The 27,844-nt window shown below is 42.3% G+C and overlaps 1 protein-coding gene across 7 annotated transcripts in view; it reads left to right on the forward strand.

The window, feature by feature from the left end:
• ctbp2a (C-terminal binding protein 2a) overlaps positions 1-27,844 on the forward strand; it is a 67,978-nt gene that overhangs the window by 11,736 nt on the left and 28,398 nt on the right. For 3 of the 7 annotated variants that reach the window (XM_053876103.1, XM_053876107.1, XM_053876108.1), the window contains exon 2: positions 10,839-11,003. In XM_053876103.1, the coding sequence (XP_053732078.1) occupies positions 10,946-11,003 (58 nt within the window). In that variant the 5' untranslated portion in view covers positions 10,839-10,945. Of the gene's footprint in view, positions 1-10,838; positions 11,004-13,980; positions 14,138-20,133; positions 23,004-27,844 lie in introns of those variants that run through there. The other 4 variants (XM_053876100.1, XM_053876101.1, XM_053876102.1 and 1 more) reach the window with 2 other exon arrangements.

Genomic DNA, 27,844 nt, shown 5'->3' on the forward strand with positions numbered 1-27,844 from the left:
CTTGCAAATTTGACTTGCTTTTAAAGGAATAGCTTGTACAGGCTCAGAAGATCCAAAGTGAACAGAACAGGATAATGCTGGATATAGTTTTCTTATTAACAAAACAGCACAGCAGATGTTCGTATATATATATATATATATATATATATATATATATATATATATATATATATATATATATATATATATATATATATATATATATATGTCATATTAAAATAATTTAAAGAATTTGTGAATTTGTGAAGGTTTGAAGTTCCAGGTACAGCAGCAATATAAATTAATAATAAATTAATAAAATGGAAAATGAGAGTTAGAAAAAAAGTTGTTGATGTAAATCTCAATAATTAACAATTATTTAACAAAGTACAACACATAAAATGCAACAAGATGGTCTATGTAAGGTCGAACCACGTTCTGTTATCACCCTACATATATTTTTTAATCTTTATAATTCAGTACCTGTTGTAACATTTGAAATATTGTTGCTAGCAATGAGCTCAGGTGCAGTAGCTTCCTGGTCTATGGACAGGCAAATGCCCACATGACCTCCATGGTGACTGAGGCTTTTGAGAGCAATGTATTTCCAGAGTTTTCTAAATAGTCAATATTTGAGTTTTACGTAAACATGGTTCTCAGTGTGAAGCGTTCCATGCTGGTTGCCTCTCTATTCCATGCCTCCCTTGTAGGTTTTTTTTTGTGTGTGTTAATTGTAGATGTGTGTATCAGTTGTGTTGCTTCCCAGCTGAGACTGACAGATGGAATCATTTCACGCAGAGACAGAAAGGGAGGATGCGGGAGGTCGGGGTTGTTATATGGCCCTGATGCTCCTGTGGTTGGTATTAATGTAGGTCAGCAGCGTTCAGCCCACAGCCAGTCTGCCTCTGGGGCCAGTTTGGCCTTTACTTGACCCCATTTACTCAACCAACTCAGTCTACTTACTTCATGTGTAATTTGCCGTTAATGGACTCAACATGATTTTCTTTAGACGATAATAAAGATAACTGTTTTTGTGTGATATTTTTGCATTTGTAAGTGGGTCTAATCATGTTTAAGGTCATAGTGGATGGTACAACAATTGTCCACCAAGTTTTAAATCTTCTGGTGTGTTTTTAATTTGAACCTCAAAAAACAAAATGTCACATTATATTGTAGACATTAGATTAGATTAGATTAAACTGCTCTTATTAAAATAGGCAAGCAACAAAAAGATTCCCCAAATTTCCAACCCATTTGTGTATATTAAATTCAATCTTTCCAAGATGATCTCTGATTTAAAATATAGAAATGTACCCCAGTATAAAACTGATAAATAGACAATAAAAAGCGATAAGGGTCTTTGCCTCAAGGACCAAAAACTAATACTTCATTAGTATCATCACTCATTTACGGAATGGTTTCTAACCTCTCTTACAGTGTCAGTTGTGCTTTGGCCAAAAAATCTGCAAATGTCTGAGGTTTTTCTCCTCATCTGGCCATTTCATATTGAATTCTGTCCTGTGATGGTGAGTTCTGACTGGTAGTTGCTGAACAGATTAAGTCATAAACTGCAAAAAATCGCCACTCCTCTGATGATCATGTTTCGTTTTCATTTCTGTTTGTATGAAACATTACACATCACATTCAGGATGACTTGTCTTACAGCCCAAGTCCACCTTACAGCGATGACTGTTTTTCCTCACTGTGGTTTTGCTCTGGCATCATGCAAATTTCAAACGGTTGCTCGAGTGTTTTCCCTTCCCTCCTGAACTCATCTCTGCGGCTAATTGGTGGTTCAATTGTTTTAGCACATGTTGCGTATGCATACGACGCGCTGGTTAAGTGAGGTGAAAAGACCGATCATCAGGTTCAACAATTAAATCACTGAGAAATTGAACTGAAGGGTTTTAATGAAATGAAAAAGCCCATATTTCCTGGCAACTTCATTTAACAATAAATGTTTTGAGGTTTATACATAATTTTTATTCATGTCAACTTTGTGATATTTTCTTACATATTTGTTTATGTGGAAAAAATTAGGAAGTATTTCTTTTAAACTAACTAACTGCGAAATGTTGGTTATTTGGTTATTGGCGTGAAGTTTTGTGGTCAGTAATAATCCGCTTGATGCGTAAAGAGATTACAATGACACAGACTCATTGAGTGTTTTCTCTGGCGTCTCATCTTTGTCGTCAGTCGCACTTGTTTCACAGGCGGCTGCACATGTAGGACAGTGGTTTATTTGTCTGGAAATTGGGTTGTCTCTTGTTTACTCTGGTTTTTTTCTGGATAGAGTCAGTGCTCCTGGGTTGTTCGGCGTTTGTGTCAGAGTTATTAATACAAGGATGATTTTAAACATTAAGTGGCTGCCAGAATTCGTCTCAGTTCTGACTGGGGGAACATCTTATGATCTGTCAGTGAGAGCAAGTTGTTACTGGCGAGAGTATTCATCTACTTTGAAAATTAGTTTCACTTCTTTGTTATTGTAAAACAATCACACACTAATCAAAACCCAGGTGTTAATGTCGCCCCTTAGGTGTCTGGAAAACCTTCATGGAAATATGAAACAATAACCTGCTCATAAAGGAGCAAGTAAACGGAACAGCGGTTGAATGGGAGCAGATGGAATTTAGTGCTACAAAAATGTACCACTTTATTAATGTGTACCAAAATAAACAGGGAGCTGTTCGGGCCGCTTGAATTATGGCTGAATGTTAGTAAGCAGCAGGTGAGTTTTATTGTGAGCTGCAGGGTGAATTTATACACTGGTGATCAATGGCTGACTACAAATAAAGGACACTTAACATGTAATGGATCCCAACTGATGGAGCATTCTAGGTGCAAATCAAAAATGTGTCTCCTTTGAAATGTCCCTGTAAGCATCCACTATGAGAGTTAGTAGTGTGAGTGGCCTACCTTCCAAAAGTGTTCTGATATGGTGAAGAGATACGTAACGGTCTCCTGAGGAACCACCACACAGATCTGGATCATGGCATCACTCAAAACCCAGACAGTTTGTGGGGTGGCATTGGATTCAAAATCACATGATGTCCCAGAGCTGCCTGACCGGAATCAGACTTATTCAGAGTTTGTGAACAATGATGTCACATGCTAGTGTTGGGATCCTGTTGGGATTCAGTAGAATTTAAGTCCACTGTTAGGATATCAGTTCTGACAACTATGCACGCAACAGCCAGACATATTTTACCCTGAAAGTATTTTTTCACTAACTGTAATGGTTCTAGAACGTCAATATGTTCACGACACAGAGACTGAGACAGACTGCAGCCCCATGAGTGTGGGCATAAGGAACGTCTGGCCCAATGCACCGGCACCTGGTGTGACAAGGGGCTTGAGTATCTCTTCCCATTTCCTAATGCCAGTCAAGGGTGCTCCTACCTGTGCAGATTTCCCCCAAACCCACTACATCGGAGCCACCACCAAACTGGTCGTGTTGGAGGACATTGAAGGCAATGCTCTCCATGGCGTCTCCTCACTCTCATGGCTGTCACATGTGCTCACGGTGAACATGCCCGGATCCATGAAGAGCACTTGGTCCACTGGCTACCCTTCCAATCCTGGTGTTCCCTGGCAAGTGGATATAACAGTGAAGAGAGGCCCCCACATCCCATACGCCGCATCACCTGCAGAACCATTCTTTAATCGGGTAGTCTTCCAAAACTACAGGCTGTAATATACCATTCAATATCATTCTTCCAGAGTTATGAAGGCTGCGTAAATCGCACCTTATTCTATCCTGCATGATACCTTCAACAAAGATTGATACAGAATCAGAATGTCAGTTTAAATGGAAACAGAATGATGCTTCCAGCTTGAAGTACAGTTCAGACACCCGTGAAGTCTCCAGGGGAGATCTACGTCATGTTCTTAAGCGTTCACTGCATTCTTGCTTGGAGTTGAAAAGCCTCTCTGCTGCAGGCTGACAGGACAGATTGAGAATGATGACGGAGATGCCTGACTTAAAATAAAAAAAGTGCTAAACGTGTCAGTTACTGGTGTATTTTGGCCAGAGTGGTTTTGGAGGGAGGAAGCGTCAGAAGTTGTAAATCAGCAGTCTGAGCGACAGCTTTACGCCCTGCTCCTACTATCCCATTAATGAAAGAAGGGAAAGCGTAACCACCTGCTCTCTTCTTTTTCTGCTCCGCTTGCGCTTTCTGCAGACATTAATCATAAACTCTTAAGGAGTCATTTAATGTAAACGATGCCGCTGCTGCTGTTGGGGCCTCCTCTGAATGTTCATTGCCGTGGTAATAAAATTAATAATAAAATTTGATAACAGTAAATGCCTATAAAACGGTTGATTGGTGGCTTCGGAGAGGTTTAGTTATTACTCCGCCTGGGAGGTTGTGTTTGTCGGCGTCTGGTCGTGAAATAACTTGAAAACTTCTGAATGGATTTCAATGAAATTTGTAATCTGTGTGTTTAATGAGACAATGAAGAGATGACTTGACAGCCGTCTTGTTCATCCTCTTGCTTGATAACCAAAGTTTAGCCTGGTTACTAGCTCGTGAGTTCTGACCCCTAGTGCCACCTGCTGAGCTTATTTGAATTTGACTATGTACGCAGTAATATTGGATGACAGTCAGAATACAGGAGGGAATGAGAAGCTTGGCAGAGGTCTGCAATCTAGTCATGCTTTTTTAAAAGGTAAGGTATTTCAATGACACATCAGTGCGTTAGCTTGAAAATTTTTTTATTTTTATTTTGCCACACATTGGATTTGTGAAATGAAAGCCTTGAAAGATTACCATAAAGAGCCAGGGTGTCAGTTTGTATTGAGAAGTTGGGGGGGAGAAGGTACGACAAAAACCATTAGCAAAAGTGACTTTTGAGAAGTGATGGACACAATGATTGTAATGGGTTTTACATCTGCGACACAGGCTTGTTATATAGTATTGCTTTTTTTTTCCTTGTAAATATTCATCCTTTCTCATTCTGTAGATCTACTTGTGCCACTGCATGAGCTCATCAGGCTAAAATAAACGAGAACTTTTGTTTCTTTTAGACCTGACAGTCCCATAACTTGTTTTTGTTGCTCTTCTTAATTTCTTTCTGTCTCACAGATTAAGCGCTGACCTACCAACTCATCCTCACTCTCAGGGCCTAATACACTGACGTAGGATTTTTGTGTCCGATGCTGACTCTGAAGGCAGCCTTCAGCATTGCAGGTTGATGCATTATGTTTTCAGTTGAAGCACACTGCCTCCTGCGGCAGTGCGACACGTAAAAACAAAAAAGACAGAGGTTGGGGTTAGGCTTTAAACCTTGGGATGACGCACCATTCTTTCTAAGTGAAACGTTGACTTTTGGTAGCGGAGGTTATAAATAGCAAATTATATCCAATATGATTTATGAAGAGAGCTTCCGTACGTCTCCCCGTCCCTCACGCTCCCCTGTCTCACGTATGCTGCTCCATGCTAGGTAGGAACACTGCATGGGAAGGAAAACTCCCAATTTTAACCCACTTTAACCCCAATGCATAAACATGCAATGCTGAAGGCTGCCATTTTCGTCAGTAAGGGATGCAAAAGTACACTTTCCAAATGTCCATATAATATGCCATTGGAGTGAGTTGGACCTATGTATCTTGGACGTTTGCGGAATACGCCTTCATGAGTGTCGGTATTTTCTGTACAGCTGAAAATAACCATGGTTGTGATTACAGCATTTGTGTGAGGTGGGGGACAAGAACGACCTCAGGCAGAAAGTGATGCCTATATATTAAATTTTGTCAATCATCTTCTTTAATCATCACGTCAATGTGGAGTGCTAATAACTAGCATCATGGAATGGATTGACCAGTGAGAAGTACACACAATATACGACAAACAAAATTCATTTCAGTCAGAAAGTTAATGATGAAATGGTATATTGTAAGGCTGGTCAATGAATCGAATTTTTATCGGGATTACGATTATGTCTTCCTACGATTATGATAAAGTGATAATCGTCATGAAACGATTATTTAGCCGGACACCCGTCTCATTCTGTCTCAATGTAATAATGTAATAATAATATTAGCCAGTCTTAGCTACCGACTCGATTGTCTTTACAGCGGCGGCAAGTTTTTCTGCCTAAGAGCCTCCAAGGAGCAGACGCTCATCCAGCGTTCTGAGTCGGAGATGTTTCGAAAACCAATTTGGTAGTGGGTAATCACATAAGATAATTTCACGCTCAAGCCGAAACAGGGGTGATAAAATCGAGCGCTCCTTGACATTCATCACACTGCAAACACGCAGGAAGAGTGCACAAATATGGACCTTTTATAATCAAAGGATAGACTTGTTTTCTCATGAAAATGACTAAAAAAAGCTTCGAATGTGAAATCACGTTTCAACAGAACCTCATAAAAACTATGCATTCAAGTCAAGTGCCTGCTCAGCTGGAAATATTCTGTCTCCACTGTTCTCTAAAGCCAGACCATACAGATGGTGTTTCTAGAGAGAAACATTTAACCTGCATGATGAAGGTTAAATGTAACTGTTAAATTATTATTTATATGTGACACATTGTTTGATTGTAGTTCATTGTTCAATAATCGTTTGAATAATCGTGACTATTACATGAATCAAAATAATCGTGATTATCATTTTTGCGTCCTAGTATATTTTGACCAGATTAGAAACTCTCATATTGGGTTAACTTTATTCCTCGCTTGCAGCCACATACATCCCATTCACATGACCGTGTGTGTGTGAGACTGTGTCAGTGCATGTGTGTGAACGGTCATCAGGTTCACATTATTCAGTGAGTTCAACAAGGTTGATGACTGAAGGCAGGGTTGGTGATCGAGAAACGGATGCTTGTGTTGCCCTTTCAGATCGAATAAGGCGATTGTTCGAAATTGAAGCTTTTGATCTTTTGGGCAGTTTTTGTTTTTAATCAACTCTTTCACAACCTGTGAAAATTGGGTGTCTGACAAAGCATTTGAAGTGGGGACTGTTTTATTTAAAGTTTGAATAATAAAAGAAGGCACTTGTGTGAGAATATCTTTGCATATTACTACACATTTTAATCCAAATTTATTTAGTATAATGGACAGTAAGTAGCAACATCACAAGATGAAGGTCAGGCTAAAGTTTGACACTGAAAAAAAGAACAGTTCACCAAAGCTTTTAATGATTGGACTGTTTTTTGTTCCAATTTTACTCCTTCCAAACCCTGGATGGTGAACACCCACTTATTGTAACTCTTTTACCCTATCAGAGAATCCTCATGTCTGGGCTGTGATAAGAGAGAATTCATCCCAATAATCAACTCTGAATACGGTCAGGGTCGACAATGGTCAATGTTAAACGTTTAATATTGAATTGATGGAAATAAAAACACACATTTCCGGGCGGCTGTATTTAATTCTGCAAGCACCAGAGATTACTATTATATTTCTTGTTGGATTCCTCTGCTAAAAAAGGACTCACAAAACCACCCGATACACTTTCATGTTATGTATCAATCGCTTTTTATTCACTGAAATCCTTGTGTGTGTTGGCCCCTTTTCTTGAACCTCTGCGCAGTTTGTGTTAGTAGAGTAACCTGTCAAGAAAATAGAAATGTTGTCGTTGCTATCGAATAGTTTACTAGTGTGGAGGATGGACAGACTTGTCCATGGCTGTTGAGTGTAATATTCGGGGGCTTACGTTATCAACTTACAAAACAGTCTTGACACTTGCTGCGTTCAGTTCTCTGGGCTGCAGCTCTCAGCATCCTGGAGCTTGATCACCTTATTGTGCAGTTGCATAACAGCACTTAGACAGGGTCAGGACGCATCACTGGCACTCACCTTCTTAGAGATCTGTTGCCAATCAAGCCCTCTGCTGCTTCTACTTCTCTAAACATGGTAATTTCTCTCTGACACTATTCAGCAAAAAGAATTAGAATTTCAATGGACTTACCATTCAAATACAAACTTGTTTTTGACTGTCAGAACGCTGAAATGTATTTATGGAGTCATGAATCATAGCAATATTCAGTCTGAAAACTTGAGTCATCGAAGAGTCGGGACTCAACTTAACTTAAAAACTTGAATAAAGAGTAAAAGTGTAGCCTTATTGGAAAGGCATGAGTGCTGCCATGAGGCAAAAACATAGTGGAGATGATGATACTGGACTTTTCAGTGGGACAAGGACAAGATAAACAAATGTATCAGTGGGATCATCATCATGTGGAGGAGCTTGAAGCTTGATGTTGGATGAAGAACGTTAGAAATGAAGATACTATACTCACGGAGGCTCATGTATTCTACTAATGGGGACAAGCAGAGAATAGATGTAAGGGTGGGATTTTAGTAAAGTTCCATGGGCGTCAATATTTCGGACAATTATCACGTGGTTGCACTGCAGAATAGAAATCAACAAGAGACATTTGTTAATCCAAATTCAACCATTGAAAACCTCTGAAATCACTTCTAGATTGGCCAATGATGGACCAGTCCAGGATGTCCACCACCTCTTGCCGAATGTGGCTGTGGCAGGGGCTAAAAACGGATGAATACAATGAATTTGAAATGAAATCTTCTTTAATTGACAATTGCATTATTGAGTTTTCACCCCCCACACCTTCATGTTGCTTTCATCATTTCACATTTTGTCAGTTGTCTGTCACAGTCATTTTCTAGGGTATGCCCTCATCACCCACTGAGTTGCTGCCCTGTAGCTCACACTCCTAGTCTCCTCGAGTCTATTCATAGCTGAAGCGGAGTTACTCCTCCGCCTGACTCTCTCCTATCTTCCCTTTGCTCAATTACTTCTCCAGCTGACTCCCACATGTGGGTCTCTGTCAGGAAGCTTTACCTTGTGGAGATGGGGGCGATTCGAATCTCACAAAAACACTATCAGTTTTTTTTTTTATTTCTTTCTTTGCCAAAACAGAAATAGGCAGCGGCTCAAAAGTGCCTTGAATGCAGGAGGGTTTTTAGTCCTGCAGTTGCGATGGACGCATCTGCAGTGCGCCATCCTCTCACAGCAGCCTGCCAAATAAAAGCCCCAACGCCTCTCCAGCCTGCCGCTAACCGCCACAGTTGTAATTGCTGTGATGGTGTAAATATCAATATATATCACTGCGATAATGGTCAGAGAGAGTCGTTCTCCAAGCGCAGTCTTTTCACTGTGAAAGTGCAGCTGGAAATAAAGACGTGCACTCTCATACGATTACATGTTTTACTTTCAAGAACATCCCCTTTTATGCTGCTTTTTTCCTGCTGACACAACCGTCTGCTGACTAACTGGCCCACATTCATCTGAGTAACTTGTGCACAACCACACAAGCTCACACACTGCTCTCTCTGTCATCTCCTGTGTGTGGCTCCACTATCACTGTCTGCTTTTCCTTAAATCTCTGCCCGCAAGGCTTCGGCAGGAAACAATTAGATGACTGCTCCGAACATAGCCGACTAGTAGAACGCCTCATTGACTCAAAATGTTTGTCAGACATCTTTCCTTCAATGGAGTTGGAGGAGCTTGTATCCAAAAGGGTGACAGTGTCACCATGAGGGCTCGCTTTTCAGAAGTGCTCCCCTTAGTGGTGATGTCCGTGAGTGACACATGAAGGTGGACAGTCATGACTCGACCTATACTGGATTGAGTGGCATTATGTTTTTGAAGTTGCCTGTCTGATTTTTTTAACAATTAGTTCTGTTAATCTGTACTTTTGGGAGGTCACCAGTACTCACATGACCCTAGTGTTGTAGAGCTTACAGCCAAGACCAAGACTTTAAGGCTGCGTCAAAGCCACTGCCAATGAGAGACCAAGACCAAGTTTCGTCCAAAGACAGCATTTAGGTTCTTGATGTATTTTCAAAAACATGACTGCCATTTTTTGTGCGGGTAGAAATAAAGGTGTGTCTGTACGACCAAGAGACTTAGGGTCTTAATCTCACTACTTTTGGTCCTGTCTTCTTATTTGATGGAGGAAATGCAAGGAATCTTGTGAGCCATCATCAAAGTGCCGCAGCTCTCAACGTCAAAGTCGTCCAGTCGACAAGCTGCTGTAGATCAACTTGAAGAGTCCATCGAAGCTCAGTTTACAATTAGTGCTGACCACAGACTGCAGTTCCAAGCAGCTTCTGTTTTGAGGACAAACAAATGGCCGCTCTGTGAATATAAATCACTTTGAATGCACAAGTAATATGGGCAATGTTTAATTTGTTCTGATAGACTCACATTTTTATAGTTTGTATGTGCCCCTACAGTCTCCTCATAGAAGTTAATGGGCCATGATGCCATGATGCAGCAAGTGATGCCATTTATATGCATGTTTAGAGGAGATCCACAGCTTAAGATACACCTCAAATGTTTCACACAGAAGCTAGCTCTTTGCCTCCATAACAGTACGGACCCAACAGGGCGTGGCCTACTTTGAACACTGAATATAAGGTGGAATTGTTTCCTAGAGCAGCAGATCCTTGATTTACCTACCTTGTTTGAGATTCAGGGAACTTGGAAGTGCAGATGTAGGTGGGCGAGACAACAGATTTGCTTGACTGGTCTGCAGTCCTGATAGCATTGATGCTCATCTGGTGGGTCAGTACGCAAAAGTGGGTCACAGACCTTAGTCTGAGCAAAAGAAACAAATAAACAACTCCTTTTATTTGATTAAACTATCATCAAACTGTTTTCTTTTCTATGTGAGGTTCAAACGGCACTTTGCTGTCATTCATTCCTTGATATGGGTCATGGCTTGTCATTTCGGGGTGGGTGCAAGACTGGTTGAAAACCACTGCCTTATAGGACCCTAGCAGAAAAGTCCAGAGTCCAGAAACCCAAAATGACTACTAAGTGCTGTCACAGTCAGAATCAGGTTTGCTAACTGACAACTCTTTGTCATTCTTTTTTGCATTACAGGCACAGAAAAGCATCCAGTCGAGAGGGTTTGGGCTCCTTGGACTTTTAATTCAGAGCGGAGGAGAGCCAATCTTGAGGGGAAAGAGATCTTTTTTTCCTGCGAGGGCATGGCTCTGGCCGACAAGCACAAAGTGAAACGCCAGCGGCTGGACAAGATCTGCGAGGGTGAGTTTTTGGGTTGCTGGTTTATGCAGCTGTGTTCATCCTTATTAGTGAACTGCTGGTCATGAAACATGATTTTGAGAGGTGAATAAGTTAAGAAAAAGACCGGTGAGCGGTGAAATATGTTTGTGCAGGCCCGAATTGAAGAGGAGATTCAATCATTCAGAGACAGTAATAAAGTGAAGCACTCCTCAGAGTCCTGCCATTGATTATAGCGGACAGCGAGATTGATTTGTGAGCATAGTTATGTGGGCGTTTTGCAAAAGACACCGGACAAAGAGTGTGCATTTCTTCTATTCTTTTTGAAGGTGATGCTGAGTCACAACCCATGTTTTCATTTCAAGAGCACCTGCTGCCCCAGAATTTACAGTTTTAACATAAAGTAAAATGACCGCTTTTAAAAAAATATTGATCTTCAGAGAACTTATATGTATGCAAATACTCTTTGTTTCACTTTCTTTAAACTGCTGTTTAATTGGTGTAATTTTCATGGCCTTGTCATTAGAATAAGATGGAGAAGAAAAAAAAACTATATGGTTAGGGCTCACTTCACTTCACTTCACTTCACTTCACTTAGTTCATCTCATCTTTATTTAATCCAGCACACTTATTGAGATTTCTGAATATTGTTTTCACTTGATGCCTGAGGTCACTCTCATTCATAGGCCGACACTTATTCTCTATTAGATGAGGACATGAAAGACGCCTTTTCATTTTGATTTACTGTATGTTTGAAGGTGTCTGCTGAGGGAGGACGACGTCTGCTCATCACTGGGCTACTCTAGTTATCTGTGAAAGTGCTAATAAGATTGGAGCTTAGTCCCACCTCTGCTACAGGTTCCCTAAATTCCCGACTATAGAGCATGCCAGACTATTAGCCGGCTCCCGAGAAATTTAAGAAGGAAAATAGATATATATCATATATAAGCCACACTGGTCTATAAGCCGTGGGTGCAGTGGTGCTGTCTGCACCGTAGAAAGCTCAATGGTGCCCAACTTAACATGAGGATGACTTCTAAACTAGTTTAGAAAACTGGGTCCATTATCTAGACTGACTCATGAAACAAACTTTTCAGTTCAGATCGTGAGAAAAAAAACTACAGTATATGAAACACCGCTTGGACATATTTGGTCCCATGTTTGGAGCCAAGAGTTTTCAACAATTGAGTGTTGGGATTCATCAGAAGCCAGAGAAAGTAGGGTGGATGTTCGTGGCTGTTCTGTGAATGTTGCACACTGAAATGAATCATATCTCATGTTAAAAAAAAGTGGCAATGATGATGCTTTAAATTGGGTTTAAATTTAAAGCGTCATCATTGGTGAACAACTTTAAGGTGGAGTCCTCCAGAAGTCTGTCTAGGGTATAAATATGGATTTATATTGATTGATGTATATGGCAGGATTTTTTCTTTATTTTACTGTTTATTTAATTAAGCAACAAATCCTTGATTTGGAGAGTGTTTTCTTTTCTTCAGCTGAAGCTAAGAAAACCTCCTTTATCAATGCGATGAGTTCACCCCCGGGGAGCATAACATGAGTTTGTGCGTTTCGATGCTAATTGTCAGTTGGGAATGACATGTCCTTTCATCTTTGGGCATTTCCTACCAGGGGGTTCCACAACAAGTCCGCCTCCTCCACCGTATCCACACTTGATCAGCCTCTCCTTGTCAACTGCAGTCCACATTGTCACCATTAAATTGAGATAACTGAAAAAGAGTGTGTCACAAAAGTGCAACTCAGCAATGGTGGTTTGATGGAAGAACTCCCCACCACCTCCACAGATTTTTTCTTTTTACTCTTTTATCACACAACATGAATCAGTGTGTTGCCTCAAGGGCCAACATGCTTGATATTCCAGATCAGCGCCATTTGTCCCACCAGCAGCTTGAGCAGTGTCCACATCAGCTCATCACAATGAAGTTATTCTGGTGGAGATGAAGGGAGGAGGTTTTTTTTCTTCTACTTCTTGCTCACCACAGCTGCTCTGAGAATGTGGAGACGACGGAGGAAGTGAGATCAGAATCCAGCTCCATCATGCTTTTAACACCAAAGCATTAAATGAGACTGCCCAGACTAGGTTTCGGTGTGTCCCATTGTTGTTTGGAACATTTGAGACACATGATTACACATGTTTTTTTTGTATTTTTGTAATCAACTAAGCTAATCTGTGAGTCAACGGGTTTGATACATTTGTAAGTGTGACGGGAAGCCAACCCCGGCGGCGCCGGTGGTCTGAATCAAATTCCACACGGCTGATCGGGTGGAGCCACTCGCTCTTATCGAAATGGTCACAGTTCAGGAATGCAATGAGTTGCTTGATGTAAATATGATACTGCTGAGACTTTTCACTGTGATTTGTTCACACGATTTTTTACAATCATAGATGCAAGCTTCCCTCAAATCAGGGTTCAGTCATTCAGCAGCGATTCAAAGCAGAGCAGCGGCTCAAAATGTACAAGTGACTAAGTTTAAAGTAGTTTTGAAGATGTGTTGTGACTATTTAAGGCTCGGTCCAGGTGGGTTTGCTACTTGAACTAGTGATGACTTGCACAACAAAACAGTGATGTCAATGAAAGAGGAAAAAAAAGTGGAAGAAAAATACATTTCCATCAAGTTATCTCCACAATTTGAAGATCACAGCGAAAGGGAAAACAAGTAATGGAGAAATCTAATTTTACACTTGATGATAGAACTGGACAGGCTGGCTGCTGGGAGACTGGGCTCACTATTTTATAATGTTTTAAACTACAGATTCAAACTACAAATAACCAGTATGTATAGTGAAATCCCAATCACAACATGAACGTGTCAGGTATTAACGCTGCAAAATGACAGCAGATGGTGCCATTTGTTTCCCACTACAACATGTGACTTGGCAGTCTGGTGGCGTTTGATAGATGCTCCCCCAGGACAGTGGGAGGCGCTGTGACTGATCATTGAAGGCTACCACATGGGTGGATGTGCAGCAGCTTCATTCAAACTTTAATCTTCCAGTGAAAGTCATCAGTTATAGTTTGTCTGCACATTTGTGGATTTTTTTTTTTTTTTTTTAGTTTGTTTTGTGTTGCTGGAATTTACTCTGAGCGATCCACAGAGGTGTTGAGTGGAGAAGATGGATTATGCAGGCTTTTTTAAAGGTCAGTTTGTCATGTCTGATCCACTAAAGAGGTTGTACATATTGCATTCTATGTCTGGGCCGTTTATGAAGTGTTCCTGGTTAAAACACCCTCATCTGGCCTCACTGTCATTGAACTCATTTAAAAATAATCACCACAATTCAAAATCTTTGCATGTCTTTGAACCAACAAATGACTTCCCACATCCGTTCACTGGGCCAGACAGCATTATAGAGTGTTGTGTCAGGTTCCCAAATGCGTATCATGCAACTGCTCCTTCTGCCGCGGGTTTGAAGAAGTGCCAGGACCTGTGTAACTGCAATAAGGGAACTGTGGCAAACATCTGCCGAGAGCATCGGTTCCCCCTCCCTTCTCTTTCATTCTTTCTTTCTCTCCTTCTGTCTGTTCCATCTGTGTTCCCAGCATGCTCTGGCGGCGGTGGCAGAGCAAGTTGTTGCCATCGCTGATTAGCCAGCGCTAACTGACGGATCCGGGCAGAGATGAGAAGTGAGCGGGGTCGCGGTGACACTGTCTCTCTCTGAGCGTGGATTCTGAGAGTTGTTAGTAGGAGCTGTGAGTGACATGAGGTGGAGAGACTATTCTTATAAGGGAATGTGATCATGATAATTCATTCTAATTCATTTTAATGGCCCAGGAAGCAGTTATTGAAGGTGTTGTTTGCATCAAAATAGAGAACAATTGACAGTGTTAGAGCAGACGCCACGTAATTGTTTTACTGCTGCAAAGCAGTGAAAAACACATCACAGGTGGCAATATGCACGAGGCAGTCAACCATATACTTGCAAAGGGAATTCAGGAAAGGTTTTTCAATCGTTCAACATCAGGAATCAAAGTCATTTTAGCCGGAGAGGAAAGCAAGGCGAGAGGCTGATGATGCTGGAAGAAGGCCCAGATAATAAAACTATATTTTAGGAAAAACTTAATTTATATCAGAAAGCTGTTCCCAAATTGTTTTACTGACAAAAGCGACCATGAGCATAGAATAAGAACAAAGGCCAAGGTGCAGCTTCAACTTTATTACATCATGCACTGAGCGTTCTTTAATCAGGAGCATGCAAACTGCGATCAAAGAGTGAGAGTTAGTTTCATTTTATTTCCGGTTGAGACAGACTTCACAGCAACAAACTCCTCATCTTTCTCGACTAGATGTTAGCGGCTAATGTCAGAGCTATCTGGTTTAGCTGGCTATATCTGCACTATACTTTTGTAAACACAATAAAATGGCTAGTGGATTGACATGTTCGTCTGCTTTAAAAAACAATCTATTCCATGTTTGATAACACAACACAGATCCACTCAATGAATTCCTTATAAGTCAGAAAGAAAATAGTTACCTGGATGTACCTCCAGTTCTATGAGTACATGTGAAGTCCTCGAATGGACTTTGCTATTGGTTTCTCTCTTTGAGGCATTACCTCTACTCCTGTAAGATCTTTATATACGCTCTGCCTAACTGGGGGAAGGTAGATAGCCCCTACCTGTATATAAGCCTTGCGCTATTGCGAATCGTCCTACCTCGTGTGCGGTCCACGACATTCTCCATACGTTCTGCTTTTTGAATCTGGGTCAGGACGCCAGTCAGCCCAGCTTGCCGCGCTCTTCCCCGGTACGAGTGCTTGTGGCACGACTGTTTATAGCAGTAGGAGCCATGTCTGCGGATTCTCCAGCATCCAGTTCTTTCCTTGTGCCCTCGGGATCCCACTCAGGTGGTTCTCTCTTCTGCTTATTGACCAACCTTTGTTTGAGTTGGAGGATCTGGAGTGAGATCCCGATCTTCTTCTGGGCTTACAGTTGAGCGCCGTTTCTCCATGGACTTATGGTCTTATTCAGCATACTGCATGGTGGAGGGCTTCTGTTGACATTGTGTGGAGGTTCCCTGTAGTAATAGCGAGCTCGCCATACTCAGCGATTTCTGAATGCTGTGTGTATTTATGCTGACTGTGAGTAGAGTAGTCTTTAATGTTAGTGTTTATACAAAGCTATCTGAACATCTTTGATTTTGCTATTTTTTTTTATCAGCACTGAACAAAACCATTGCTGTCCACATTTTCATTCAATGGCCGTCAGGTTGGGGCACAGTTCCCAAACTGCGTGGGGACAAGACTGATTAATTTGTGCAGTATGTGAGATGTATAATTTACAGTCAAAGCGAAAATTATCTTTACATTTCATGCGTTTTCCTTCACGAGGGGGGGGGGGAAATAATGATAACTTTATTTACATGCGCCACTTTCACAGCAAAAAGGCAGAGGTGTTTCTGGGCGAGTATATGACAGGACTCGACAGCGGGTGGAATTGATTTTGTCCTGGTGTCGAGATGATATTTAATTAAATTCATCCAAGGGTGCGTGTTTGCAATTTCCCCTCATCTGCTGACCAGGTCGTACGTATTTCTGCCCTCATTTCTCCTTCCTCCATATAAAGCAGCACACAAGTGTTAGATCATGTTCAAGGATTGTGTATGTCAGCATAAATTACAGACACCCAGTCAGAAAACAAGGCTTTTCCATTTTGGTGTTAAAGTGAAGACAGTTGTTCTAGCTGTCTTTTTTTAGATAAGTAAATGAGTGACACACCCACATCTACAGTATTTTCTTTAACTGCACCATCTTTTTATGTTTGTCATAAACAGTGCCAGTAGGATTCATGAAACAAAGTTGCTGTTTCTGGAATATTTCGTGAAGAAAGAAAGACCCTAAATAATCTTAATGCATCAACTGTCCATGGTTTCATGTTGCCGTCTGTTTTTCGGAGCTTGGTCTCAATACTTTCATCCTTCCTTCCCTCCTCCCCCTTGCAAACCTTAAACCCTCCAAATGTTCTGGCTTTAAATTCTAGTATGAAGTCATCGTTGTGGTCTCAAGATCTGACCCCCACTCTGGCTCGTTCCTGGCGCTTGGATTACTAAAAACCCCGACCCTGCTAAAATCTTTACTGAACAGCAGGGAGGGGTTTTGGGAAGGAGGGAGGGCGAGTGCTGTGTTTGGATGGATATTCTTATTGTCAATTGTGGCAAGGTTGCATGTGGGTTTTAATTAAAGCCACATTTCCAGTCAAAGTTAAACTGCCAAAAACAGGCAAATCACTTGCAAAGCAGAAAAAGGCAGATTGTGGCTAAGCCTTCTTAAGATAAGTGCACATCAATGCATTTGACCATTTAACAGCTTCTTCGGTTCCCATGGAGACACTTTCAAATGGTCCCGATGGACCCACAGACGAGGCAGACATGTACATAATGTCTATTTAGTGTGCGTTACAATTCAAATGACGGCATTATTTGCAGATTTACTGGTCTTGGAATCTAATTCCCAGTTAGAGCCTGCTGCTTCGCACTCATGCATAAGTCAATGTGCGTTTAACATTCAACTCATGATTTCAGTACGTGACTTGTCACCACGCAGGAGACACTTGTTTTTGTTTCTGTTCGTTTGTGTTATCGTGTCTTTTTATTCATGTATGCACATCAATCCAAGGCTGGGGCTCCGGCGCCCGCTTGCACGCGCTAACAGCGGGGACATTAACGAAGCTCAGTGGCACGTCAGTAGGCGAGCAGAACAGGGTCAAAAGCCTGTGTGCGGAGAGTGCGAGTCACATCCGTGAGAACGTGAGCGACTGTTGCATGTGATCTTTTTCTTCTTTGCAACATAACTCTTCACATGCTTGACACGGCTACAGAACTTGTTTCTGCATGCGCATGTTTCCACATTACCGTATTTTCCGGACTATTAAGCGCACCGGAATATTAGCCGCACCTACGAAATTTAAGAAGGAAAATAGATTTTTTTTTCCACACCGGTCTATAACCAGTGGGCACATTCATGCTGTCTGTGCCGCAGAAAATGGTTCAGACCGCGAGAAAAAAGTAGCGGCTTATAGTCTGGTATGGTACATGTATATATACTGTATATGTAACGCATCTATCGTTTTTATTTGATGACACAGATTTTCAAACTGCTAGTGGATAATAAAACCTGTACTTGAACAGCCTTGTTCAAAGTTTGTTTCCAAGCCAAGACACATTATCACTGTTCTTTTTTTCGTATTTCGGTCACAGTCTGCGTATGACTCGGTATTCAGTTGTGTTTAGGATGGTTTGGCATGTTTTTGGCCAAGATGTCATTCTAACATTGGAATCGTGACGCATCAAATATTAGACAATAGTTCAGATTGCATAATGCAAAGGGTCAAATACCAAAGGAGTCAAACTCAAACATCATAAAAACACAGTGTCTGGGATAGAACAGAAAAGCTATTAATCGACAACACAGAAGACAATAATGAAAACATGACAGGGTTCTCCTTCAAATGTTTCTGAGCATAAAGACGCCATGCCAGGTGCATAGTACATCATTAACACAACAGAAAACTCCTACATTTCAGAGTGGGGATGAGATGTATTAATTGGTCAATGTAACCTTGAAATTAGAATACAATTGTCTTCAGTCATCCAGACTTTGAGCAAACTCATGTAGTCCATACAAAGCCTAAAAAAAGAGCCTACTTTGTCTTAAAAGTACATTTTCTTTCACCTCTGCTAAACATTTCTGAGGTGCTATCACAAGATAAAAAAGTCGCTCTTGCTATGGGTAGTTTTCTTTTTTCTTTTTTTCCCTGAGATTAGATTTGGCATGGGCGGTCGCTCACCTTACATCTGTTTTTATGCATTAATAAAGAGGGATCTGCTGCAGAGGCATCAGGTTTCAACCGCAGTGAGACATAAAGGAAACTGCGAGAGCCAAGTCCTGTCTCATTTTCATAAATGAATACGTATGTCTAGCATATGTAGGTTTCAATTGAAGATATGGTATTTCATCTTACACAGGCTCATACAGTTATAGTTTTTAGATCAAGAGATATTCTCCCCAAGGGGCTGCATGAAAAACAGATTATCGAGCATGGACAGCCAAAAAGCCTCAAGGCAAGAGACGAGAAAAGATTATTAGAAGAAAACAAGATTGAAATATTTGACTGAGTTAGAGATAAATCTGGAATAAAGGATTTTGTGTTGCTTGGTCTTGTTCCATCATGGTGACCACTCAACTGTTGGCAGGCTGATGTGAGGCAGATAGGTTGAGCACCAACTGTTCTCAACAAGAATATTTATGGATCTGCTCTCTGTGAGACGCAGGGTCGTCTGCGAGGAACTTGGAGTTGAGCTACTTCACCTGTGGCAAATTGGAAAATTGAAAGAAGAACATAGCTAGCGACCGTGCACATAACAATGAATATTAAAATAATAATTAGTCTAGGCCTAACAATTGCTGAACTCACTGACCTGGTATAGTTTAATATGTAGTTTCCCGATTTTATCTCAAGAATTCTAAGGTAAAGCTGACACCAGACACAGAATCCTTACGCCAGCGTTTAACTTTTCTCAGCAATGGAGCAAATCCAGATTACACAAACCCTAATTGAAGAGGATCAGAGGAGCTTTGGTAAAGAGGGGGAGGTGCTCTATTTCACTGTCTGTCATCGTGATATGGAAAGAATGAATCTGTCCAGACTGTACCAAGGCTGTGACTGTCAAGACCATTCAGCAGCGTCATTTAATTGAATCTGGATAATCTCTTTAACCTACCTATTCTGCAGGGCATGGTGTTGTGTTCTGACATGTATTCTTGACCATTATATCCTCTTTTTGATACCTTTTTTTGTGATGACTAGTCGTCTAATACTCCAATGAAAGACCAGGAGAAGATTCTTGAGTAAAAAAAGGGACCCAGCTGCGACATTGAGGACATATCATGGGCAGTTGGGCAGCAGTTGTGTGGTGCTCTGTGGTTAGCATTGGGCCTGGTGGATTAGTGTCCAATCAGAGTGGATTTGATGTTTACTGACAGCACATGGGTCTTAGCTGAAGACAGAACTACATTTCACTGTGCTCAATGACGCTGAGTGCCTTGCCTGGGCCGCCCTCCCCTCTGCGAATCTGAGAAACTACTCACTGTTGGCCACAGCTACATCAACATTTCAGGTAGGTGACGCTTCAGATCAGATGCTCACAGATCAGGCTTTTTATCATCGCCATCATCACTGCTGTCATTGCTGGATTCACTTACATCTGGTTCCGATGACGTCACTATGGGAAGAGGAATTAAAGAGGGTTTATTTAGTTGTAATCCCTCGTAGCAATCGGCGGACAGAGTGAAATGTCCCATAGAGGCAAGAGATAAACCCCTTCTGGATTAGTCCCACCCCCATTGCAACATCTAACCCAACCTATATCCTCCTTTTTTTCCTTTTACTTTGTTAACGTTGAGTCCCCATCTTGTGCATCATCCAGCTGGTGTTCTTGTGATGCACTAGCTGTGGGGTGTATGCATGTAGTAGTGCTTTGGTGTTTATATTTGGTGTCCTCTTTCCTCGTGCACAACAAGCCAGCATGACCGGAGATTAATTATTCATGGACTGACAGCCCAAAGAGGAGCCACCTGATAACAGGGACGTACAGTATTACAACTTGCGATCAGGTGAAACGATAGATCCTGCTGCTTCCTTTTCTCCTGTAATTCAACTTCTGCTGAAAGTACACAGGGGGATTTAAAAGGCACATTTTCTGCAAGTGGATTATTCCTGATTTTTTTCTTCAGACCTTCTAGACTTTCTTTAATTCTTTTTTCTTTTTTGCCAATGCTTGTCCCCAACAAACAGGTGAGTCTTGGTCGCTCCCACAGTTGGGACACATTAGGGGGGAATGAGGGTCAGTGGGACAGGGCTGAGGGTGTTTACGAGCAACAGGCAAGAGTAGCTGGACGACGGAGCTCTCTTTCATACGGAGAGGGGGGAGGTTGGTACGAGACTTCATCAGGCGTACGCCCACCTGAACTGGAATTGAAACGGGATCCATATTCGTACCAAGAGTACGGGCAGCTTTATGCAGAACGCCACGACTCTCGAATGAGAAAAGGCTCTGCTCCGGATTTAAACCAATACGAACGACCACCAATGGCTCACCGAGGCTCCATTCCACATCAGGACTACTATCCCCACGATCCTGCAATGACTCCAAGGCCACCGGAAGGTTATTATCGGGCTGAACATCAGGCTCCACCATCTCACCCTCATCCACTCAGTAGGTCTGGCTCTCATCTTGGTATGGCGACTGGAACCCGTGCTGCGTGGGATCAAAGTCAGGGAGGGAGACCAGGACCACAAGCCCCTCCATCACCTCTCCCTGCTCCTCCCCCACCTCCCACAGCTCATGAGCTCAACCGGGTTTATAGGGAACCTGCTACAACAAAGATGATGGCAGATGGTCAACAACGCATTCCATCGCGTGCGGCATCTCCTGCTCATTATGGCATGGAGCATCCATCTCCTCGATATGGAAGTGAGCCACCTCTTACTGGTCAGTCTGTCTATACAGACATTAATGGCCGTCCCATGGATGCACAGCAACAGGCAGCAACCTGTCTAGTTATTGACCCTGCAAGCCAGGGCATGATTATGAGGCAAGAGACAGCCTCACCATATACCATTCAGCAGCAGCAACTTCAACAGCAGCAACAGTTGCAACAGCAAATACAGCAGCAACAGCAGCAGCAAATACAACAACAACAACTCCAACAGCAACAACTACAGCAACTGCAACAACAGCAATTACAGCAGCAACAATTGCAACAGCAACAGTTACAGCAACAGCAGATTCAGCAGGATCAATTGCAACAGCAACTACAGCAACAGCCACTGCCTGCTCCCTCAGCCATTGCTGTTGCTGACCCTAGCTTGTCTTTGGGGCCACAAATTCCTCCTCAAGCTGCACCAGTGCAAACAGCTGTGGTCCCAGTTGTGCCGGCCTCTGTTCAAGTTGCGCCACCTCCAGCCCAACCACCGCCTGTAACTGCTCTCCCCGCTCCGCTTCCTGCTCCAGTTCCCACCGTCCCACAGACACCTGTGCCTGTGGACCCCAAGAAGAACGTGGATCCAGAGTTTCTAGCTCTTCTAAGAAATGAAGGCCTCTCAGAGAGCACCATTTCCTCGCTCATCCAACAAGGCTTTGACTCCTCTAGCATGCTGGCTGTTATGGAGGAGAATGATGTCCGCACTGTTGCACCAAATCTTGGTCAGGCCCGTGTACTTTCTCGTCTGGTACACAACTGCAAGCGTCCAGTTGAAGCCACCCCAGCACCTTCTCAGCCACAGACACCAATGAGGGGAAGATCGAACAGCTTTAGCCATCGCTCTGACATTTATCACAATCAGCATCCTCACCATCCACCACATCCACCGCAAGCTTTGGCTGTTGACCCCCAAGTGATGCCCCCACAGACCCCTGGGGCTATGCAAACCATTTCCCCCCGTGTGGGAGAGTTAATGGGGAGAAGACCCAGTAGTGCACCTTCTCAGCAACTGCTCGAGGCCTCAGGAGGATATATTGGCCATCCACCACGAACACCCGGCCCATATGTTGGAACGATCATGCCTGTACACTCAAGACCTACTTCGGCATATTCCTCTGGAGTTCAAGGAATGCCCTCTCAGGGTATGCAGATAATGTCACAACAGATGACCGGGTCAATGCCCGCAATCCCAGGTTCTTTCCACGCCCTGCCAGGTATGCCTCAGCAGATGCCTGTGTCCATGCCAGCTTTGCCACCGCCCTCACAACAGGTGCCCAAGGCGTACTCTACCAACTACACAGTGCCCATGGAGCTAATGAAGAGGGATAGGAGCTTACTGCCATTATCACCAATGCACAGTCCGCATGCCAGTCCACAGCTAATGCGAAAAGGACCAGCACCGGACAATGCCCTTGTTCCTGTCGGAGCTCCCAGTCAAGGCCAAAGTGCATTGATGGCTAATCAGAAGCTGTCTCGCCGGACAGGACCACCGGTCATCGTGTCAACTATGGCTTCTCCAGATACAAGTAAATCGTCTTTCTTTCTTAACTTAATCGCTTAAGTCTGTGCTAATTTGCTTCCACATCTTCCCACAACAGGCAGTATTTCCAAAATGTATCCAAGTGCTCACCATCTAAGTTTGTAAGATTATTTGTAACTTACCATTTAAAGTATGCTGAGTCATGAGCATGATGACCATCCCAGACATGTAGATGCAAATATGCCATGATCAGCTGTTGTGCAGTCAGGATTTAATGTTGGTACATATGTGTATCAGGTTCTGTTTTCACAAAAGACCCAATGTGTCTACACACAACTTGTTGTATGGTTTGCAGACCATCTACAGCTGCGTCAAGCTGGTTGTCCCTTTGATAAGACCCGCACATCTACATTAGAAAGAACAGATGTGGGACATGTCTTCATGAAAGTTCTAAATAGCATAGATTTAAAAAGACGGCTCTTTATCCCCAAACTGCTTGAGTGAAGCCTGACGGTTTCCTCCATCAGGAGTTGCATGAGCTGGTTCTGTATTCATTTCTTCTTATCATTGTTTCTGTGCTCCTGTCTGGCATGACAAGCACATGTCCATAATGGAATTCTGAACCACTGAAGCAGGGACGATAACATGGGTATATTCCGAGGTACAGCGTGTCAAGGTCTAATATTTGCAGTAAGGGACTGAGGCAGATCATCAGAATGCAGATTTGATGTTTTTTACTTTTTTTTTTCATGCCAACTTCTTTTATGATCATCTTTGGTGAAATTTAAAGTGATGGGTTTTTGCAATTCCCATAAAGCACAATACTTAATACTAACAGCTGAAAATGATCAGCTCATTCACGCCACCATTTCAACACAAGATATTTTTTCTCTTTGTTACCAACTAGCAAAATACAATAGTACATTGACTATATAGTTTGAAATATTAGAAGTTAGTAGTGACTACAGGTTTATTTTCTGCCTCATCTCTGAGCAGTATAGGGTGGCAAAATAGAGCTACAGTATGCAGTAAAATGAAGGATGGTTTTGAAAGGCAGAAATATGGCAGCAGATGCAGTAGGCGAACAAATTTGGCAATTTGTTTTGTGAGCTGAGTTAGGAGTTTGTCATCTTGGAATGATGTGTGTGGGAACAGTACAAATGTTTTCATGTTGATGCTGTGGCTCTTGCCGTGTTAGTGGGTTCTCATTTCACGTTTTGGGAATGAGAACAGTTGTGGCTTAGTAAAGTGATGAGTTGACCTTCGCAGTATGGCGCAGATTGACCACTGCAGAGACACTTGGGTGCCGTGATGTTAACCGGAATGTTGGGAGGTATGAATACTCTCAGTGCAGTACTCTTAAAAAAACACAGACTCCATTGTGTCTTACTATTGTGTAAAGATGCTCAACAGTCATATTTAGCCTGTCTCACATTTAAAAAAAAACAGGTTAATTGCAATGAACTCTTTGTGACTCGTCTCTATTTCAGAATAGAGCCGCAGAAATTGAATGTCGACAATGCCACGTTCCTCTTTCCCGTTTTCCAACCTGCACCTTTCATGTCGTGCTGCCTTCCTCTCACAGTTATTGTAAGTGCAGCTGTTTGATGAAGTCCCTCTCTGCTCTGCTGTGCACCCACTGCCCCCGAGCCCCTGTTGTTGTAAACACGGATGTCTTGTTGCATTATGTTAATATGGCTGCACCAGTGTAGCCTGGGAAGACTTCACAGCTGCTCGAGCTTCACAACCTTCCCCTCATTATTGCCCTTGTTGAGGTTTACACAGGGACCTGCATGACTTCATGTCAAATATTAGTATTGACTGTATTAACTAAGCGCCCTAAAAAGCACATTATTTTATTAGCACTGATCTGTAAATCTCCACTTAACACTATGTAGGGGTCTGTGATTCTTGCGGCGAGTGTTCACAGCTAAGTCGGGAATGCCCAGTGGGTCACGATGATCCCAAAGACACTCAGTATTTCTGAGTAAAACATTCCTGATATGCTGCACAACCAAACAGGATTTCTTCATCAACACAAGCTAACTGCAGAATGACTAGCGGCATCATTGCTCTGATAAAATCGAATTACAGTGCTGATGGTCGATTGTGTGATTGTGTCATTTTCTCTCTGCAGGTTGTAATGAGACGGGGCTGTGGTGGGGGGGAGATTTAATCCTCCAGATCCTTCATTTCCACTGTTGCGCTAATCCACAGTTACTCTCATTCTGTACGGTCCGGTTGTAGTTTGGGGAAGTGTGCCAGGAGGCTGAAACCGACTCGTGCTGAGGTGCCACGGCAGAATGCTTTCACTGGCTTTGCTGGCTGTTTTTTTCGGGAGGTTTGTTTTTAGGTCACAGCTCATAAAAAAAGACGGCTGTTCTTCCCCCGACAGCAATTTCAGGGTCACATATATCATCTTTTAGAGTGTTCGGCGGCGTAAACCTCATTTGCATCTGGCTGGCATTTGTTGCTCTGGTAATTTCATCTGTTAATGGACACAATGCTCAGAGAGCATATTCCTAAATTACACGTTGCTAGGCAACAATGTGTTTTTTGTGTGGCATTCACAGCCATGTTTACTTGGTTATGATAGTGGCAGTTGACAAACAGGGGGCAGATACTGTCATCATTGCTGCGTTTCACTGAGTGAATGAACTGAATGGTTTGCACCAGCATGGCGTTAAAAGGTAGGAGAACAAGACCAAAGCAAGGTGTTTCCACACATACTTAGACCTACTAATAATGTATCATCACATTCATTTCTCTTGACAGACGATGAAACAATCAAGCCTGGATCATCACCTGACTAGATTATTAAGTAGAAGGAATCATGCTTTAAATACCAGTAAAATAGCTATGGGATGCTAACGCTGTCGCTGAAATTCTAATGTTGGTGTTTTATTTGTAGGACTCTCATAGATGAAGTATTTGTCAATTGGCTACTAAAATCTGAATTTGGCCTCTTTACATCCCATATTCTGTAAGAGAAAAACAGATGCCACCCCACTTTCACTTTTCATCCTCACGTACCTCTTTGTTTTTTAAAGCCGCTATATACTTTCTCTTCGTCATAATCATAATGACAATTCACTTTTCCTTTTTTTTCATATGTGGTGTTGAAACCAACCATCGAGGAGAGACCTGCAGCTTGAACTATTATTGGCTGAAACACTTTCACTAGACTTGCCTTTCATTGTTATTCCAGTCGAGCCATATCGATTAAAAGCAGGCCTTCAGCTTTGACCCCAACTTCTTCCTTTTCTTCTGATTTCTTTAAGGAAGTCTCTTTCTTTCTTTTTTGTATGACTTTGGTTTGAAAGCTTTATCTTTCTTTTTTACCAGGTCAGTGGTGATATGTGTTCATGTATGTAGTATTTCAATTTCTTTTACTTTGTGTTCTGCTCATAAAGCCGGTTTTTCTTCTCTATTGGTTCTTTCATTCATCCTATAGCAGTGTGGGAATGTAAGGGTTTCACCCAGGCGCCCAGGACGTCCCTCTCTTTGGTCTCTTGCGAGAAAAGACTGTGGCATCCAAGGTGATGGAATCGTCTAGTCCTCGGCTTGTACGCCAAAAACATTGGCTGTCGCTATGATTTGGTTTATTAAATACAACTCCATGCTCAAGAGGACAGCAGCCTTTTGATCTGGGAAGTAATTGAATAACATAAGTTTCAAAAATAATTGCGAAGCCACTAAATACTTAGTGTTGTGTTCTTGCTGAATAATAATGCGTTTTTGATGTCTATATCAGCTAGTAGTGTAATACCACTGAGAATTCATTAGCAACTCAAGTAAATAGTGTCAACAACTGGAGAAAATGGGTGTCTGAGCTAATAAGTCCTGTGCAAATAAAGATGGCAGGTTCCCGCCCTCTGCAACATATAATACAGTGTGCGATAGCCTTGAGCAAGACCCCGCCTATATATGACTAACAAGTACCGGCGGCCCATCCCCCACAGCGGGATAATCACCCTATAGGGCAGAGCGGGACTTCCACTCCTTTACTTCCAGCCTTCTGTTTGCCGCTGTTCACGGATTGTGGCCGGGCAGCCTGATGCCATCACAGGTCAGTCTTGCTCCGCGTGACACACTAGCCGCGATTTTGAGTCTCCTGCTGGAGCAGTCTGAGGGCGGGTGGGGGGGGGGGCTTGGCATATTACTTTTGGAAATGGCAGATTATGCATTAACGCGGAGCAGGTCAAAGCCACAGGCAGTTGTTACACTGAGTGAGGGATTAAGGAAGATGGAGAGGGAGGGGAAGGATACGCTTCTTCCACTGATGGATGAGGACGGATGGTGGGGGCTGGGGGAAGGGAAGCATTGACAGCTGTCAGTCAAGCTCGCCAGAGAGGCATGCGCACAATTGTTGCACTGACTTTGTGAGGATCAGATTAGGGATGCTTTATTTATTTATTTATTTATTTTAATGTTTCACCCTTTTTAGTGAAATACGTCTGTTCTAACTGAAGTTGGGACTCAACCACATGTGATGTAACCAGATTTGGTTTTTAAGCTTAACAGGAACTGGACGTTGTTTGATCATCTTTTTCTTTCTGTCAGGCAAATGGCAATTAGCAATTAAATTTAGAAACTGGAAGTTAACTTTTGAAGTGAGTGGGTCGTCCATCTATTCTGTATGGAGCCTCTTCTGTGGTTCTTTAGTTGCATTTCCTTCTGCACTGCGAATACAGGACAATGATATCACCAATAGTCTGGAAAACCTTTAGATTCTTCAGCCAGAATAGCCCTCACCCCACATAAATATGACCTAGTTTTTAATGTCATACATGGATAAAATAAAAAAATAAATTTTCTGTCTGCACTTACTGTAGCGGGTCTCTTTTTTTTTTCGTGCTATCAAGCAACACTATTTTTTAAATTGTC

The sequence above is a fragment of the Synchiropus splendidus genome, chromosome 9, assembly GCF_027744825.2.
Source record: "Synchiropus splendidus isolate RoL2022-P1 chromosome 9, RoL_Sspl_1.0, whole genome shotgun sequence".
In the NCBI taxonomy this organism is placed as follows: domain Eukaryota; kingdom Metazoa; phylum Chordata; class Actinopteri; order Syngnathiformes; family Callionymidae; genus Synchiropus; species Synchiropus splendidus.